General features: G+C 43.9%; 3 protein-coding genes across 8 annotated transcripts in view; 2 read left to right on the top strand and 1 right to left on the bottom strand.

Annotated features, from left to right (window-relative positions):
• Nucleotides 1-445: 445 nt before the first annotated feature.
• Nucleotides 446-7179, bottom strand: uchl3 (ubiquitin carboxyl-terminal esterase L3 (ubiquitin thiolesterase)). Of its 3 annotated transcripts, none has more exons than XM_064311937.1 (9): nucleotides 7006-7173; nucleotides 6837-6848; nucleotides 5883-6011; nucleotides 5183-5339; nucleotides 4916-5001; nucleotides 4278-4325; nucleotides 2191-2266; nucleotides 1717-1775; nucleotides 446-1106 (listed from the first exon to the last, which is right to left on the bottom strand). In XM_064311937.1, exons 1-9 carry the CDS (start codon nucleotides 7045-7047, stop codon nucleotides 1023-1025), a joined length of 693 nt encoding a protein of 230 aa, XP_064168007.1. In that variant the 5' UTR covers nucleotides 7048-7173; the 3' UTR covers nucleotides 446-1022. The 3 variants fall into 3 exon arrangements, with proteins under 3 accessions (XP_064168007.1, XP_064168008.1, XP_064168009.1); XM_064311939.1 differs by lacking the exon at nucleotides 446-1106 and adding an exon at nucleotides 1117-1211 and having other exon boundaries at nucleotides 7006-7179; XM_064311938.1 differs by lacking the exon at nucleotides 6837-6848.
• A 299-nt stretch (nucleotides 7180-7478) lies between these two features.
• On the top strand, nucleotides 7479-11811 carry commd6 (COMM domain containing 6). Its single transcript, XM_064311940.1, has 8 exons — nucleotides 7479-7610; nucleotides 8084-8218; nucleotides 8650-8708; nucleotides 9313-9378; nucleotides 9526-9602; nucleotides 9719-9887; nucleotides 10593-10745; nucleotides 10859-11811. The coding sequence occupies exons 2-8, from the start codon at nucleotides 8194-8196 to the stop codon at nucleotides 10907-10909; spliced, it is 600 nt and encodes a 199-aa protein (XP_064168010.1). The 5' UTR covers nucleotides 7479-7610; nucleotides 8084-8193; the 3' UTR covers nucleotides 10910-11811.
• Nucleotides 11812-13874: 2063 nt separating this feature from the next.
• tbc1d4 (TBC1 domain family, member 4) overlaps nucleotides 13875-16540 on the top strand; it is a 45214-nt gene continuing 42548 nt past the window's right edge. For 3 of the 4 annotated variants that reach the window (XM_064311935.1, XM_064311933.1, XM_064311932.1), the window contains exon 1: nucleotides 13875-15081. In XM_064311935.1, the coding sequence (XP_064168005.1) occupies nucleotides 14671-15081 (411 nt within the window). In that variant the 5' untranslated portion in view covers nucleotides 13875-14670. The remainder of the gene's footprint in view (nucleotides 15082-16540) is intronic. The other variant, XM_064311934.1, reaches the window with a different exon arrangement.

Raw genomic sequence — 16540 nt, 5'->3', positions numbered from 1 at the left:
TTTCGCTCATCGTTCTTATGTTGGACATTGCAGCTCGTGGAGGGACTGGTAGCCCAGTGAACATAAAAAAAATGCAGAGGTCGTTTGTTTGTTTCCTTTTTGTCCCAGACACACCTTTTAAAACTATTCTAACTTAAAACATTTGTTCCGTTCACATGTTGTTTAAATACACCATTCCTTCTCCATTTCTGTTTTTGAACTTACAGCATTTATTTTGACAGAACATTTTTATGTCAATCAGGTTTTTCTGAAATTGATACTGATGTATATTTTTTCCCCTGAAATGGAACGCCAGAAAGTCAGCCTACACTGTTCTTTTCCTTGTATGGTGTTTGTTTGTTTTTTTGTAACATTCACGTGACAGCACATTCAAATCTGTCAGGTCATGGCATTTTATCAGTTTACTGTAGTTATATACAATCAGACATGGCTGTCCACAGCAGTGTCAACAAGAGATCAAGAAAATTTATTCATTTTGTTGAGAAAAATCACAATTGTTCTTTTGTGGCACACATGGAAATTAGTCATATAAATAATAGCACACATGCATCAATTCTGTCAGTTTTTACCCTCTCAATATGTTTAAGGTTCTTCACAACCTATACTTTAAACGAGAACCGTTGTTAGTTTAGTGTAGGGGCAGTCTGACTGCAAGCAGAACTACATTAATACTGAAGGACTGGCAGCCGAATATAAACAGTTATGTTCAGTAATGTACACCCATAATTTTAGTCATAATCCCACAGCACACATCATTATTTTATTCCAGTAGAAAGTTGTTGGAAGAATTATTCTTATAATTATTATTATTTTTTTAAATCCATTTTTGTAAAGCTGGCCACCAAAACCTTGAGGAAAAATCAGTTGCAGACTTGCATACATCGGTCTATGTTCCTCGCCATAGCGACCGTAACTCAGTAGAAATGCTAATATGCTAATACTCTGAGCACTTGGGCAGGTTGGCAGTAATGTGTAGATGGGGGGCGGGGGGGGTCAGCGGGCTGGGGGGGCGGCGGCTCGCTTCACGCTTTGGAGAGAGCGACGACAGTGAAGCGCAGCTCGTCCGGGTCCCGGGCCATGAACCTCCGACACACCTCTGTGGCGTCCTGCAAGGTAACAACACAGCACAGCACCACACCAAGTTACACATTTAACAGGTTCATACACCCTCCCCGCCCCCCCACGAATCTCCGACACACCTCTGTGGCGTCCTGCAAGGTAACAACACAACACACCACCACACCAAGTCACGCATTAACAGGTTTAGAAGGTTTAGAAACGCCGTCCCCTTCCCAAGATGATTATAGTGCAATTACACTGGGGGGGGGGGGGGGTTAGGTGGTAGGACTGCGAAAACAACCCAGAAATGCATCATCAGTCACTCAGCACAAGTTCATGTGTAATAGCTCTTAATTACATAACTGCCTTTAGTACGTTGTGTTTGCATTTTTTAAAACCTCTTGGTCAAGAACCGATAAGAATGAGAGTCGCATGACTGTACTACCACAAAAAACTACAAGACATACATTTTCAGCACCTACTTCTGTACACAAGCTCAAAACAAGAGGCACAGGAATGAGGCTGCACATTGTAATTCAAGATAAATATCACAGAACAGTCCCCATCAACCAATGCTCTCAGCACAACCTTCAAATTCCATTTAACTCTCTGGACTTCCCAAGATAATAACAGAAGAAGAGTTAATGAATGTTTTACCTCAAGGAAAGTGTCCTCTGTGGTTTTCCCATGGGCAATTGGGAAAGGCTTACGTCCGTCTGCGTAGAAACGAATGGCAGTAGTGGTTAGAGTGTTACTGTGCTTCTGTATTGTTTGTGTTTCATATTAAACAGGCACCTTATTCCCATGCACCTCGGGTGATAATTGAAGGATGAACTGAGATGGCTGCCACAGTTCCTCTAAATGGCTGCTTAATACAGGGTTTAAAGGAGAGGCTGTGACTGACCTCTGGGTGCTTTAGGACTGAAAGACATCCAGGATACCATCCAGAGCGAGCTTTTCTCTGGGCCCTAATCATCCAAGAACCATCCTTAAAGTGGCCCACAATTTAGCAACAAACTCTTATGAATTCTTATTGAAATTTTCCTTTTGAGCTGCTGAGCTCATGCTAAAAATCACCTGTGTGTGCGGCCCAGTGAAGTAGCAGCAGATATAAGGGATGAACGCACTTACCCAACTCATACAGACTCCCTCCAACATTCACAAACGCAATAAAATGCAAGTCCACCTTCTCGTCTAAGCTCGGGGCCTGAGTACGGAAATAAACAGCAGATTAGATACTCAACAGCGGCAAACACCACATTCACACGAGTCATAACTACGTTCCTCTTACAAACTATAGCCCCTCAAAAGTATTATTATGACTGTCAGGGTATGTACTGTGCAGTAATGTACAGGGCAATCTACACAGGGAACAAGAAGTCAAGAAAACAATACTACTGAAAAGGAAACTGTAGCTTCCCTATAATTTCTATAAGCACAGAAGGTGAATTAGCATTTGGCATAGGTGCTACATATCTAAAGGGCCAGCTGGGCAGCTGGTCAGGCATGCCTGAGGTAATTCTGAGGTAACTCCACAGAAAGCTGAGCTGGGCTGAAACCATACTGACTGACTCCATACTCCAGCCGTGTTCAGGCAGATGCTCTAAGTGACATCAGCCCACTGACACTCAAAACACAGCTCGTTTTACGAGCTGGCGGTTACAAGAGCTATCATATTTTAAATTTAAACTAGCGGTGCCACACACAGCGGGCAGGAGGGAAATTTATCGAGAGGCGCTCGCGATAGCAGCTCTTATTGCCCCTGCATACGAGCCGGGTGCCGCCGTATCTGGAGAGATATGCAAAAACAGACGGCCGTCGGACAGAAAGGGAGATGGAGGCAGGGACCGGAAACAAGGACACAGCCTTTCCCAAAAGGCAAACCTTAAAACGAAAGCAGATCACCGAGCAGAACGAGGGGGCTGGGATCTGTCTGTTATTTACCCTCCCATATAAAGGGGGGGGGGGGGGTCACGGTGCTGTCAGTTCACTGCAGAGAGTACATTTGAGTTTTTTTTTTTTGTTGTTGTGAATGAGCCATAGGCCTCCAAATCACATTTCACTACAAAGCATTCCACAGTTATTGACCAGTCCACTGTAAAGGTTTACAGCCTGACAGTAGATATGAACAGCCTAACAGAGGGCTAAGAATAGAACCCATTATTATTACAAATTCTGAGAACCACGTATTGTCAGTAAATATTGAATAGAAAACAAAAACGGATGAGTCACGAGTTGGGACTACAGACTTTGGACTTCAGAAGAGACACTACCGACAGCCTGTCCTTTAGGGTCAGGGATTATTTTTGGGGATGCAGCAGGGACCACTATGGGGGATGAAGAAGGAAGAGAACAGCTGTCCATCTGTCTGTCAAACACCGTTTTCTGAGATTCTGCCTCCTAACATGACCTGCCTGGATCAGTGCAACGTCAGTTTCGTGAGAACATACAAGGTTTTTATTTCTTTGGCTCATTTATGCTATTCCTCCAAAATTACTTCAGAGAAAAAAAACAGCGTTTATGACACAAAAAAATTGGGTATTCCAAACTACAGTCACTAATACGCAAGTTTTATTTTATGATTTGGAAGCAATTAAGTTTACTGCCTCAGACTCATGCAATAACTCTACAGGACCCTGAGCGACAGCGTGCGAATACTGAGCTGCGGTGCCAACACTGCCACAAGGCTAACTGCAGCCGCGGCTAACGGCTCACATCCAAACGGGCTTTGTACCTATTCACTCGGCTACTCTTACACAGCATCCGACTGCATCAGTGCTCCGAGACAAACGACTGTATCGTTCAACTCCAGCGCTGTGCACCAGACCAAAATAAATAATCAGATCAATGCTAATCGCTTAAATATTTTTGGTGCTGTATTAGACCCTTCATAACAGGAATAACAGGGCAGCACGAATATGGAGATTAATACTTCAATCACGAGGAAGGGGGAAACCGCCACACATGCAGCCTGTACGGGTCAGAGGAAATCTGGCCTAGCTGGAGCTCAAAATGGGAAAAAAAGAATAACAATATGTAGGCTTCCAAACAAAAATACTCTTCAGAGGAAAGTTTTTTTTATGGTATTGAGCACAAAAAGCTAAATTAGCCAGACATTGTATTTTAAACACATCCAGCAAACACTGTCCCACTTTCACTTCATCTGATCGGTTGTGTGAAAACTTTCATGTACTCTGATTGGCTGCAAGAAAACTCACCTCTGTCTGTCCTTCCTGGGCACTGGACTCATGGGTCACACGGATACTCTGCAATCATTTCACAGAGAAACAGCTTCAGATTAGTGCTGCCCCTTACCACCACTAAGAACGCCAAATTATGCTGAGGCTGCTCTACAGCAGTGCCCATAAAGTACATTTCACAGCGTGTGATACCGTTTCATACAAGTGCAACTGGTCAAATGGCATTAAGTGTGATGCTACCAAGAGAACACACAGAGCATGCCTCCATAATGTCTGACACAGGACGTACTGGTGAAGAACAAGGGGAACTCTGTCCTGCTGTACCTCGGCACTTGTGATGAGATTTAATCTGGGACATGTCCTATTAGTGAAATAATTACTCATCTTCACCTTCTGTTTGTTTTGCTTGTTAAAAAATTTAAAATGCGCTTATCCACAATCGTTTCGATCATTCTTTGAATGCCTTCTGAACAATTCCTGAAGCTCTGACTTTAACTCACGGCTGGGGATGGGGGTCTTTACTGGCTGCATTCACTCACAAGCATGCAGGACTCAAACTGACCTTTCAAAACCTCAATGACCAACGATAGCTATCCCACGGAAGGAAACAGATCATACCGGCATGAATGCTTTCCTCCACCGTCTCACACCCTTACCTCGTCTTTTTCCAGGAAAGACGCCTTGTCCTCTGGACTCAAGGAGCTGGACTGCATCAGGAACTTTTTCAGAGCAGAGTCTGGTTCTGAAAACACAGATTGAGGGCATCAGTTTTTTCATGGATGAGCGAGCCCGGAGCAACCCGTTCCAGAGTAGCACACAGTGCTTCTGCCGCGTCGGTCGACTCGGCCGCACAGGAAGCGCCCCTGCGTGACGCCGCTGACCCAGCATGCAGTGCGCCTGCGGGGGGGGGGGGGGGAGCCTACCGAAGTCGAGCCGGGCCTGGTTATTCGCCACGGCGTGGATCAGTCCGATGGTCCCGCAGGCGTTCCCTATCGTCTGCCTCATGAAGTACACGTCCGGGCGGACCTGTGGCCCCTGGGCCTTAATCTTCGCCTCCTCCTCCAGTCTGAAGGACTCATACTGCACAGAAAAACCAGGGGGCGGGGGAGGCAGAGCACATCTGTTATTGGGGGGGCCAAGAGGGGCCAAGTTGGTACCAAGTCAATCACAGCAGATCATCCATCCATCCATTATCCACTTATCCTGGGCAGGGTCATGGGGGGTGCTGGAGCCTATCCCAGCGTGCATTGGGCGAGAGGCAGGAATAGGTCGCCAGGCTACTCTAAATTCTAACTATTATACATTCTAAATTGTTCAGGATATTATTTTATTATTTTAAGCTATGTTTCCATTGCAAAATGAAATTGCAATATATCAATATTTTAATATTAGAGGACAATAGGAAGGACAAATTATCATTAGAAACTACATCATTACAGACATACAGTCCTGTCATGTCTTGTAACTGTGAGAGAGCGGTTAAACAAACTAAAGTCAACATTTCAATATTGCAGGTAACTACCTCAGAGAAAGCAATGGGATGAACAGGGCCTTTAATGGCTTGTGTCAGATAATAAGGTGGTGAAGATGGGTTTATGGAGGCTATGTGGGGTGAAGGGATACCTTATCTGTCACGGGGAACAGGAGAAGGACCGCGCACACGGGCCGGGGAACCAGGCTGAGCAGCTCTGGGTCCAGGCCGTAAACGTCTCCAAACTGCCAGCTCGGCTGCAGACCCAGCTGCCGCAGGAACTTTACAAATCACAGGTAAACGACACCATCATTTATCACACATGCAATGCACATAAGTATACTGTATAATGTATAAGGCAATGTATGTTTCAATACAAATTTGCAATTTAATTAGCTTATCAGTTAGTAAATATCACTTAACTATAGTTTATTTCACACTACAGCCATATTTTAACAATATAATCAAGCGATGACGTTAAAAAGCTCAAAGAATAGTGCTGCATTCACTTTCGAGTGCTCAGACAGAACGTCAGTGTCACTGTGACTCGGTTTGTATTTGATGCCTAGATTTGCAATTACGTCATAACTCTGTTGTTACAAATACTGCGCAGATACAATTATTTTACTGAGAGCTACATCATTACAACTACTACTACTAATAATAATAATAATGATTATTATTATTACTACTACTACTATCAAGCTGCCTAACCGAAATACGTCAAATGAATAACTTATTCATAAATTCAAATGTCTGGGGTACTTAATATTTAGTTCACTCTACATTTTGTAAAACGTGGAAAATAAAATCAGAAAAAAAATCTCTTTGTGGAAATGTACGCTTCCAGTCACTTAACATACAAGCAGTATTTTCATTTCAATATGCAACCGGTCACAAGAGTCTTTAGCTGTAGTTAGCTATAGTTGTCAAGGCTGAGATATGGTTTCACGCCCTGGAATTAGACGTAGGCTATAGCCTTCATTTTAAACCGTTGCACTCAGTTCTAGCTCGACATGTTAGCTACACAAAGAAAAATACAAGAAGGTTTTGTCTGTTCACCCCTACATCCGAGATCTGTGTTGATTGACAAGGCCAACACTCACTTGGTTCATTACCTGAAAGAAAGAATAGAAGAGAAATCGTTTGCCAATGTTCCCCGTGCAAACCACGGCTATCCAGCTAGCTAGCTACTACAGATAGCTAGCGAGTCCATTGTTTTCTAAAATGAATGACCATGTGATTGTAATATGAAAGCAAACTTTCAATACATACATCGGGGTTCGCTTCCAAAGGCAACCAGCGCTGGCCTTCCATTTTTAACTATATTGAAAAGTATTCACTGAATCAATTAAACAAGTCCTTGCACTTGAGCTAAACTTCACCGCTTAGTCGGTGTGGCTGGCTTGACAGATGAGAGGCGCTTCCGCCTATGCACATTGAACTTAAAACGCGATTAAAGGGGAGACAACGTTTATGGTGTCCCGGCGTCCTGTAAACAATTTCTTCAGCGTGATATTCCGAACAAAAATCTCACAATAATTTTACACTACCGAGCTGCAATCTATGTGTTTAGTTGTGATTTTAGATATTATATGCGGATCTGAATGTTGCCATTTTTTGGAATAAAAAGTATCCTCCCCTCTAAAGGCGAATGGACTATTCCGTGTCAGAGGGTATGGGTGAAAGCGGCTCCGCGTGGGGAGGAGTGAATCAGCACGTCGGAGGGTGGGTGCTACAGTTCTCCTGGACAGTTAACTCATATTTGGTGTCTAGCTTTGTACGGTGGGGTGAGGAACGACCTGGACGTACACTTGTTATCAAAGAACAAGTGGACTGCTGTTTCCAGTGGCTTGGCATTTTAAACCGAAAACAAAAAAGTTTGTAATTCACCCTGCATCTTTTTTTCCAAGGAAAGAGCTGGATTTGGTCATTCAATTATACGTATGCCTAAATGCTGTCATTTATCAAATGAATGCACTAGTGACGCCAGATGAGGGCGTAGTTGTACAAGACAAGAGTATTCACGCGTCAAATGGGTTTATACTTTTAAAGGTCCTATTTTCAAATGTGAATTAAATTATTTTGGCATAAACAATCTTTGCTAACTCCCCCTGCATACGATTCTTTAAAGCGTATATTGAATTAAAACTACACTCGCTGCATATTATTTTGACAATCTGTTATCTTGTGCAGCCAGTTATCACATGGATCGGTCTGCTTCGGTAGGCTACTGTGAACGATTTTGAATTTGAATGGACGCGGCACACCGAGTTTTAGTGAAATAAAGAAATATTAAAAAACCCTCCGTTGTATTGAATTTTTTTTTTGTTTTTTTTTTGCGTGTCTTCAGTGGATGCTTGAAGTGTGGAGTCATTGACCAATCGTTTGTGACTGAAAAACAAGAACTCCAATCAACGTTCAGAATCTTCCACACCCGGAAACTGAAGTACCTTTTCAGAGATGTTGGGAGTGGAATCAGCTGGCGGTGGGTTTTGTTTGATGAAATGTTAACTTACTGTTTCTTCCTCGTGTTTTTATGTCGACATTGAGTATTTAGCTAATAGACGTCCCTGTTTATTTATTCAATATACCTGTAGCTTGTATGCAACTTGGTTACCTTTATCACTGTTGCTAGCAAGCTAACAGTTTGCTATACAAAGGGAATCCAACGTTGATTCAACATATTTCTCACGTGTGCTTTGATCCCCGATTTCATTTAGGCACGTCGTGCCGCTGTTTAATTCTGTTTGATATATGCGTCAAGTTACGATATAAAGTTAATGGAACCATGTCTTTAATGTAATTGTGTTCTATGTACGGTCGTCGAAATTAAGAGTAGCTAGCTATGATATATGCGCAACACGTTTTTAGTTGTTGTTTGTACACAGTACACTGTTATTTTGTTTTTGTTTTCAGGCGTGGACAAAATTGTCGAAAACATTGGAAGTCTGCCAACAGATTTGTTCGCAGAAACAGTAAGAATATCTACACATCCCCTCTTATATGAGCATTCATTTTCATTTCCTGTCAGCTTAAAACACAGTTAATTTGTATTCTTTAGATTTAGTTGCCCAGTTAAAGTGTCTGTCCAGATAGCTGGTGTTAAGATTTTTATCTTTAGAAAATCATCACACCAGTTATTTTAGTGATTACATGCACAATTCACGGTGAACTGGCTGCAAATGGAATAATGTACATTTGTATTGTGCGTACAAATACAATAAGGCGGATGCATGCAGTTGTGCTTTTAAGGTATGCATCACAATATGGCGGGAGACTTGCTTACGCTGTGTACTTAAACGTGCAGGGGGAACAAAACGTGTCAGTGATGATAGTCGTCGTTTTCCAGTTGCATACGTAATACTGTCTGAACAAGTCATAGCCTGACTCGGGCAGGGAAAAAAGAGCGGGATACTACATGAGCTGCCGTTTGACGTGTCTGTAGTCTGCACGCACGTCAGGGGAAAACGGTAGTTTCCTGTCTCTCCTGTATGGAATATGGAAACCGCAGCGTCTCAAATACTCGGGCTGTACATGAATTGGCAGTTTTCATCACCTGTAATATTTTAATTCCCGCAGTGTCAGCAGATTCTGAGCCAGCTTCAAGGGCAGTCCCAGGCCATAGACGTGGCAGAGATCTGTGAAGTGAGTGGATGTGCCCACATTCGCCCTTTCATGCTTGGCACACAGATATATGTCCTAAAACTGTCTTCCACGAGTCTCATGGTGATGTCATATGCATATGTAATGCCTTCTATTTTCTGCTTTTTTGTTTTATTTCTTTCTTTTCAGAGATTTCAGAAGGCTGGAGTAAGACTGGATCTGGGGGCCACTCAGGAGATAACTAAGCTGCTCTCATTCAGTTTCAGGTACGGCACCTGTGTGTTAATCACCCCTAATAAACCTGCTCTTGCCTGGTGGTTTCACTGATCCGATCCAGCCTGCGTACTTCCTGTCAGCGTTTGGCTGTGATGTGTCTCTGCAGATCAGCGGCGAAGAGCAGCCTGTCGGCAGAGCAGCTGATCTCCCGGCTCTGTGAGAGCAGCAGCCGGTGGGGTAAACCTGCCCTGCAGGTGCTGCACAAGCTGTGGAGCGAACAGGGCAGTCTCGTCTGCAGCCACCAGGAGGTGCAGTCCATGATCACCGTGGGACAGGTGAGACCAGGAAGTGGTCAGTCTTATCAGAAAAAGGGCTGGTGTGGGTGCAGGTTTTTGTTTTGGCCCAGCACTGCAACAACTGATTTGACTATTTAACCAGTCATGGTCTTCAGCCAAGACCTTGATAAGCAGAATCAGGTGTCTTAGTGCTGAGCTAAAACAAAAACTTGCACCCACACCAATCCTCTTTCCAGATAAAAATTGGAGTCCCCTGAGTAAGACCATCTCATCCCTCAGCTGCTGGTAGGCAGTCTCACAGAGCTGACAATCAAAGTAGACTTTAACATTTTTGGCATGTTGCAGATCCTCTTATCCAGAAGGACTTAAACCAAGCACACACACAGTCTACACACAATCCATTTATACTGCTGGATATTTGCGGATGTTTTTCAGGTTAAACACCGCGCTCAAGGCTACAACAGTAGTACTGAACATACAACCTTGGGAGTTACAAGTCCAGTAAATACGCTGCATGTCCTTAGACTGGGGACGTAAAACAACCTTTGTGCTTCATGTGAGGATAGCCATGATGACCCTGAGTTACTGCAGTTGGGCCGGAAGAGAACCTAATTTAACCCGCGTCACCCTGTGTGTGTGTGTGTGTGTGCGTGTGCCTGTGCGTGTGCTCACACGTGTGTGTGTCTGTGTGTGCGCGTGTGTGTGCGTGCGTGTGTGCGCATGCGTGTGTGTGCGTGTCTGCAGCTGGTGGATCTACAGTGGAAGCTGGGAATATCGATCAGCTCGGACTCCTGCCGATCCCTGAACTCCCCGTACGTCACCTTACTGCTGAAAACCGCAGACACCTCCGGGCAGGTGTCCTGCAAGTCCTTTGAAATGACAATCTCACAATTCCAGGTCAGTCTTTCTTTTGTTGCTCTCCGTAGTTTCTTTGTCTATTTCAGCCTTCATCATTTTGTTTTTCTAATAATGGACAGGATGATCATGATGATGCCTTTCTCTCTTTACAGAACTTCTTCAAACAGTTCAAGGAAATGGCGGCCGTCTTAGAGACGATATGATGTTCAAAGAGACTTCATAAAGTCCGTAATTGTGCCTGATGCCTGATCAGTTCTGGCCGTTGAGTGACAGAAGGGTTTCATAAGAATGGTAAACTGTGTCATTACTCTGGAACAGGCCAGAGGTGTCAATTCCTGTACAGAAAGAGTGTTTTGTTTGTTTTCTCCAACTCCACACAGAAAATATTTGGTGAAACTGATGGAGTACTTGGCTTTAATAGGGTATATGTGGTCCTGACGAGACTAATATAAGCACTCTTAAAGTTGATTAAATACTTAGAATATTGCTGTTTCTCTCATTATTAAATGTACTGTATGTTTACATGACCTACAGTCCGGTATATACGTGCAGGATAAAATGTATTTTTGTCCAGAACTCATCATTCCTGATGTCCGACAATAAAAACACAAGTGGCTGGTTTAACAAAAAAAAAAAAGCTTCAGAAAATGGTAGCCACTAACCTGAGTTCAACAACACAGAGTAAACCCATACTTTAGATGGTTGTAGGGTATGCTGAAGGTTTGAACTGTTTAAAAGCAGCTTTACTGTGTGCATGACTAATGGTAATGGATAAATTAAAGCTATAACTGTGCCTGACTAAAAACTGAAAAAAACTGTGGTAAGCTGTTTTTGTATGATGTTTTTACTGAGTAGTGATCTCCTGTCAAAAAGATGTGGCCATATTTGTAACCAACAATTAACTGGTTACAGTTACATTTGTGGCATGTTCAACAGCATTAACAAATGTAGGCCTCTAGAGCATTGATCCAAATATCTGTTATGCAAATACAGATTACAGGCTGTCAGAGACGGACTTTGTTACTGAACCTAACAATCACAGCATTGTAAATTCCAGTGATGCCATATCATTTAACTATCAAATAAAACCTATTTTGGCATTCTGGTCGGCATCATATCACATTCTGTTTTATAGTGCTTATTGATGGCAAACTACAGTTTATGTAATAAAACAAAATATGCTCTACAGCCTCTGGGCTTCACCTCCCATAAGGACACATCTGACGCTTTTTTGCTTTTCAAGTTAACCTGCATCTGTATCTTCAAAATAAAATCCACATGCATTCCAATAAAACAATGAGGGTTAAATTTAAGAGCAAAATTTAGAGCCCTGAGATTTTTTGCTTAAATGTGAAATCCACAGTTTCCCCAATTTTCATTTACCTGCCCCTGCTGCAAACAACTTTTTGCCCTCCACCTCCTCAAAGTAAACAATTTTACATATTCTTGGTGTATATTTCAGTCGATCGCCCATTTTGCCAAATACTGCTACCCAAGATTAGTATCACCGGACGTAAGAAAGACGCTCTTGTTCGTCTCATGTCCCCGGTAAAATGGTCATTTTAACGGTTTAACCGAGATGATCGACACAATTCATCGAATAATTTTTGGCTGGACCGCGACAGCGGGGCCAGCCCTACAAACGCGAATGTCTGTGACTGAGTGAGTGATGAAGTTACACCATTGGTCGGCCAGATCACGTGTGTTAGCTCCAGCCACATACTAGGTTTTAACTTGGTCTTTTTGGAAATTTGGGCTTAAAATAGAGGCCCCCCGTTGCCCACGTGCTGTCGGAGGACTGAAATGCATGCAAGGCGACAGCCGCGTGGGTTTCTCCTCCCCAGGCCCTTATTACGTGGCATTAAATCGAGCTTTTAAAATAACCTTTAATGGACTGATGTCGCAAATCATGTGTGCGGACCCGGATCCAGAAAGCGGGTGTTCTTGGGAACCCGTGGGGCACGGCGTGCCCGGGGAGTGCCTCTGATGGGGTTACATGCGCTGCATATTTGATCTATTTCTGGGAGACTCTCCGCTGCTCGGGCGTCCTGTTACAGGCCTCCGCAGACTCCCAGCAACGCGCAGACTTGGCTCAGCGGCCCCTGACACACGCAGCGGGCAGGCAGGCACTCTGTCTCGCAGGCCTGAACGAGGATCGCAGGTCTCTCTAACACTCCAGGTTATTTGCTCTTTCGCTGGGGCTCTCAGAGTAGATTAGGACATCACGGTTCATTTTAAGGTCTCAAAGGCGTATTTGCTGTTGTCAGTGGCTCTGTGCAGCGTCATGAGTTTGTGACCGTTCTGCTTGGCAGTTACTGAACTCTTCAGCTTTTTTTCTTTTTTCTTTTTTTTTTGCCCAAGGCCTAACCACTGTGGGCTAACCGTGTCCTTAACCTTGAAAGTAAACCAACATTAACCCACTTATTTTCTCATTTAAAAAGCAGTATGTGTCTGGAGGTCACTGAAATTAAAAATAAATGTGTAACTACAGCACTGAAAAAGTAATGCCTCTTTAACTTGATTAAAAATTAAAGCACCAGGTAGTAACATGGAATCGTGCCAAGTGTTCGTAGCTGTGCATCACTGCCTTTGGAGTTCAGTGAATACTGGTAATAAACATACTTGTGTAAATAATGCGTTGATGCCACTTAATTAAAATTCTCACACATCCACTGCTCACAAATATCCAAAACAAGTGGTGTGTAGTGAACATAATCAAATAGGGCCAGCACAGCGTCTTGCCTGAGGATTGGAAAGGAATGCTATTATGTGCGGTGGTCTGGTTCTCCTCTCACCAAACAGATATTTGGCAAGGATATCAGTCAACTCTGTTTTACACAAATCTCTTGTGCTTCCCCATTGTTAGGCCTACTTTCCAATAACCAAATCACCAGCCATGATGAAACCATAAGTAATGTAACGTATTGATGAATGAAGGGCAACCCAAATCCCCCAATCAATATTTCCATCTTTAAAACGAATGCATTGTGAACAATATTTAGGAAACAAAAGTTAACATGACATTTAAAACAGATCGGTCACAAGCTTTTGTGCATCAAAAGCTTGATGTAAAGTTTGTAGATCGGCTTTTACCAGGCTTTAGCCTCGACCACAAGCACAGTTGCGTGGTCTACAAGGACCCACCCACACCATTTGACGGGAACAGGCGAAAGTGTGTGCGGTCACGTGTAGCTTCTCCTCCTAGCGTAAGGACGCAGCGGTGCCTGTTCTCTGCACATGCGATAGGAAACCTGTCACGTACAGCCACTCCTCCCGGAGCAACCCGACCCAGCTCCTTAGGAATCAGTACAACAAAGCGGAGGCAAACATTGCTAGCTGGCTGGGTTGGCTATAGCAGGGACGTGGGGACAACAAGGGGCACCAGGTCCAATGCAAATCTGAGAGGACACGCGATTGATCGAGTGTTGGGTATAACCGAAGTGGCGAAAAGTCGTTTTAACTGTGTTGTTTTGCTTACAACAAGGGTAGTGTTCGCTCAGCTGTCTTGGAGCGCCACGTTTTAGGACGGCGCGTGCAGGAGTAAAAGCGTCCCATGCAAGTAAAAAGGGACTCGTGCCTTCGGACGGACATCGCCAAGTGTCTAATTGATGGATTCAGGGAGAAAGGAACAAACACACTCCCAGCCTCGACAGGAGCACATTTGCGCCCAAGCTTTTTAGCACTGCTGCACGAGGAGCGTGTGTACTACCTTCGCGGTTGTTGCGATAACTTTTTTTTTCCATAGAAAAGAGGAAGTTTCCAGTCTGTAATGGAATATGAAGGTTGCCAGCTAGCTTGCAAGTTAGAGGCTACTTCACTTCTAAGCAGTGACTGTTAAGGCTGTTTTATTTCGCCAATCGAATGCACTAGCCTGGCTAGCTGGCACTCGGATATTGCTGAAATTCAGCAACAGTAGGTTTTTTTTTTTATACGCGCATTCGCTTGCCCTCAGATTAACATCCAGATGGAGGTCAGGCCCTCTGATATTCAGGATGACAAAGGGATTAATCCCTCGAAAGTGGAGAAAAGATTTGCCCTTTGTTACATGGGCTGGTCACCGCTGGACAGGCGCACCACCCTGCCCATGCTCCCGTGGCTGGTGGCAGAGATTCGCAGGAAGAGTGAGAAGAACGAGACGGGACCCGTCCAGGCCAGGGAAGTTGAGCTGATTCTAATGCCTCCACTCATCCGATGCGTCCCGGCGAATAACAGCAACGCGTCCATTTTCATCTTCGAACACAAAGCGCAGTTCATTTCACGATTCATTCACAACAGCCACGACCTCACCTATTTTGCCTACCTGATCAGGAGCCAGCCTGACAACCCAGAGTCGGAAATGGCATGCCATGTTTTCCGAGCGAGCGATCCCAACAAGGTATTTGAGGGACACGTGTCACAAATACAGCATGCGCTAATGTATATGACAACCAAACTAGTTCGTGTTAATGTGAACGGCCACCTCAGCGTATGGATTATTCCTATACTTGAGTCACGGTGTAAGTGCACCAGTTGAGACTGTGGACCCGCATATTATGATGTAGCCTACTACAGCTAAATGTCCGGATGGCTTTACCTACGCTCTTATGCCTAGTTCATGTGCATTGAATATTTGGAATTTAGTGCCGACCACCGTTTCGGTAGTGAAGCGAGGAACATCCACGTGACAGTCAATCTTTTGAAGTTTAGCGAAAGTTCAGAAGATTATTGCAAAGAAAAAAAGAAAAAAGATGGTGTGTTTTTGCTGTGTTGTAAAACCACGGAAAAGGAATGGAAAATAGAGTTTAAGTATACTGTTCTTTGACAGTCATGCTGTGATATTCCCCGTATAGGCTACATTCTCTCTCGGTGGCGTTAACAGAATATTAAACATTATTTGATATTCATGCCTGTGGTTCAGAATGCACAATTATGTGTAAATCGAATAAATTCCCGAGAGCTGGATTTATCACTGTAAACTTACCAGTGGCCCTAATATCACAACCAGTTGATACCGTGTAAAAGTTTTGTACAAATTTAGCTTTATTTTTTATTTTTGGTTGTCTTGGTTATTTACCAAAAGAAGTGGATTATTTCTTGAGGTCAGCTTTTGAGTTCAGACTTATAGTTATAGTTGAGTTTTCCCTCCCTCTAGTTCAAAATTGGGCAAGGAGAGCCGAGTCTGTTTCTGGTTTTTATGCCAACTTCTGGCCTGAAATTACTTAATTAGCCTGAACATTTATACCACCTGACATTTTGGTGGTATAAATGAACACTGTTCTTGTGCCCCTATATGAACCGTTTCACTGTGATCAAATCTACCAGTGAACCAGTGTTAGTGTAAACAGCCAGGTAGCTAATTTAGCCAGGCTAATTGGTGGAAACAAAAACCTGCATAGTTGCATACACGCTGGCCCTCCAGGACCGGAAGTGCCCAAACTTGCTCTGGTTGGTGAATGTGTTTTTATGGGGCCCACAGGCTGGACTAGCGTGAACTGCATTGATTGTTTTCACAGCATAATTATCAATATATTGAGTGTGTGTACCCTGCATGCACAGTGTGTTACATGCAGGCTTCGAGCGTGAGGTGGTTTACACTGCAGGGCATTTCAAGCAAGGTTTGGATGTCACTGCAGGGCATTCGAGCGACGGTGTTGGGAGTGTTTACACTGCGCATTTCAGAGCGCGTTTGGAGTAATGCAGGCTTTCCAGAGCGTAGACGGTGTTGGGAGTGTTTACACTGCAGGGCATTTCCAGAGCGTAGACGGTGTTGGGAGTGTTTACACTGCAGGGCATTTCCAGAGCGTAGACGGTGTTGGGAGTGTTTACACTGCAGGGCATTTCCAGAGCGTAGACGG

Source organism: Anguilla rostrata, chromosome 15, assembly GCF_018555375.3.
Source record: "Anguilla rostrata isolate EN2019 chromosome 15, ASM1855537v3, whole genome shotgun sequence".
In the NCBI taxonomy this organism is placed as follows: domain Eukaryota; kingdom Metazoa; phylum Chordata; class Actinopteri; order Anguilliformes; family Anguillidae; genus Anguilla; species Anguilla rostrata.
The sequence above is the reverse complement of the archived record's forward strand: the minus strand, read 5'-3'. Positions and strand labels throughout refer to the sequence as shown.

What these genes read in the sequence shown, in the direction of transcription:
- uchl3 (XM_064311937.1), bottom strand. Translation starts at nt 7,047, where the DNA reads ATGGAAGGCCAGCGCTGGTTGCCTTTGGAAGCGAACCCCGAT. An exon ending in CCAGGCCCGGCTCGACTTCG is followed by an intron (nt 5,002 to 5,182) that starts GTAGGCTCCCCC and finishes CTGTGTTTTCAG; the next exon opens with AACCAGACTCTGCTCTGAAA. An exon ending in CAGAGGACACTTTCCTTGAG is followed by an intron (nt 1,107 to 1,716) that starts GTAAAACATTCA and finishes GTTACCTTGCAG; the next exon opens with GACGCCACAGAGGTGTGTCG.
- commd6 (XM_064311940.1), top strand. Translation starts at nt 8,194, where the DNA reads ATGTTGGGAGTGGAATCAGCTGGCG. An exon ending in CTGCTCTCATTCAGTTTCAG is followed by an intron (nt 9,603 to 9,718) that starts GTACGGCACCTG and finishes GTGTCTCTGCAG; the next exon opens with ATCAGCGGCGAAGAGCAGCC. An exon ending in CCATGATCACCGTGGGACAG is followed by an intron (nt 9,888 to 10,592) that starts GTGAGACCAGGA and finishes GCGTGTCTGCAG; the next exon opens with CTGGTGGATCTACAGTGGAA.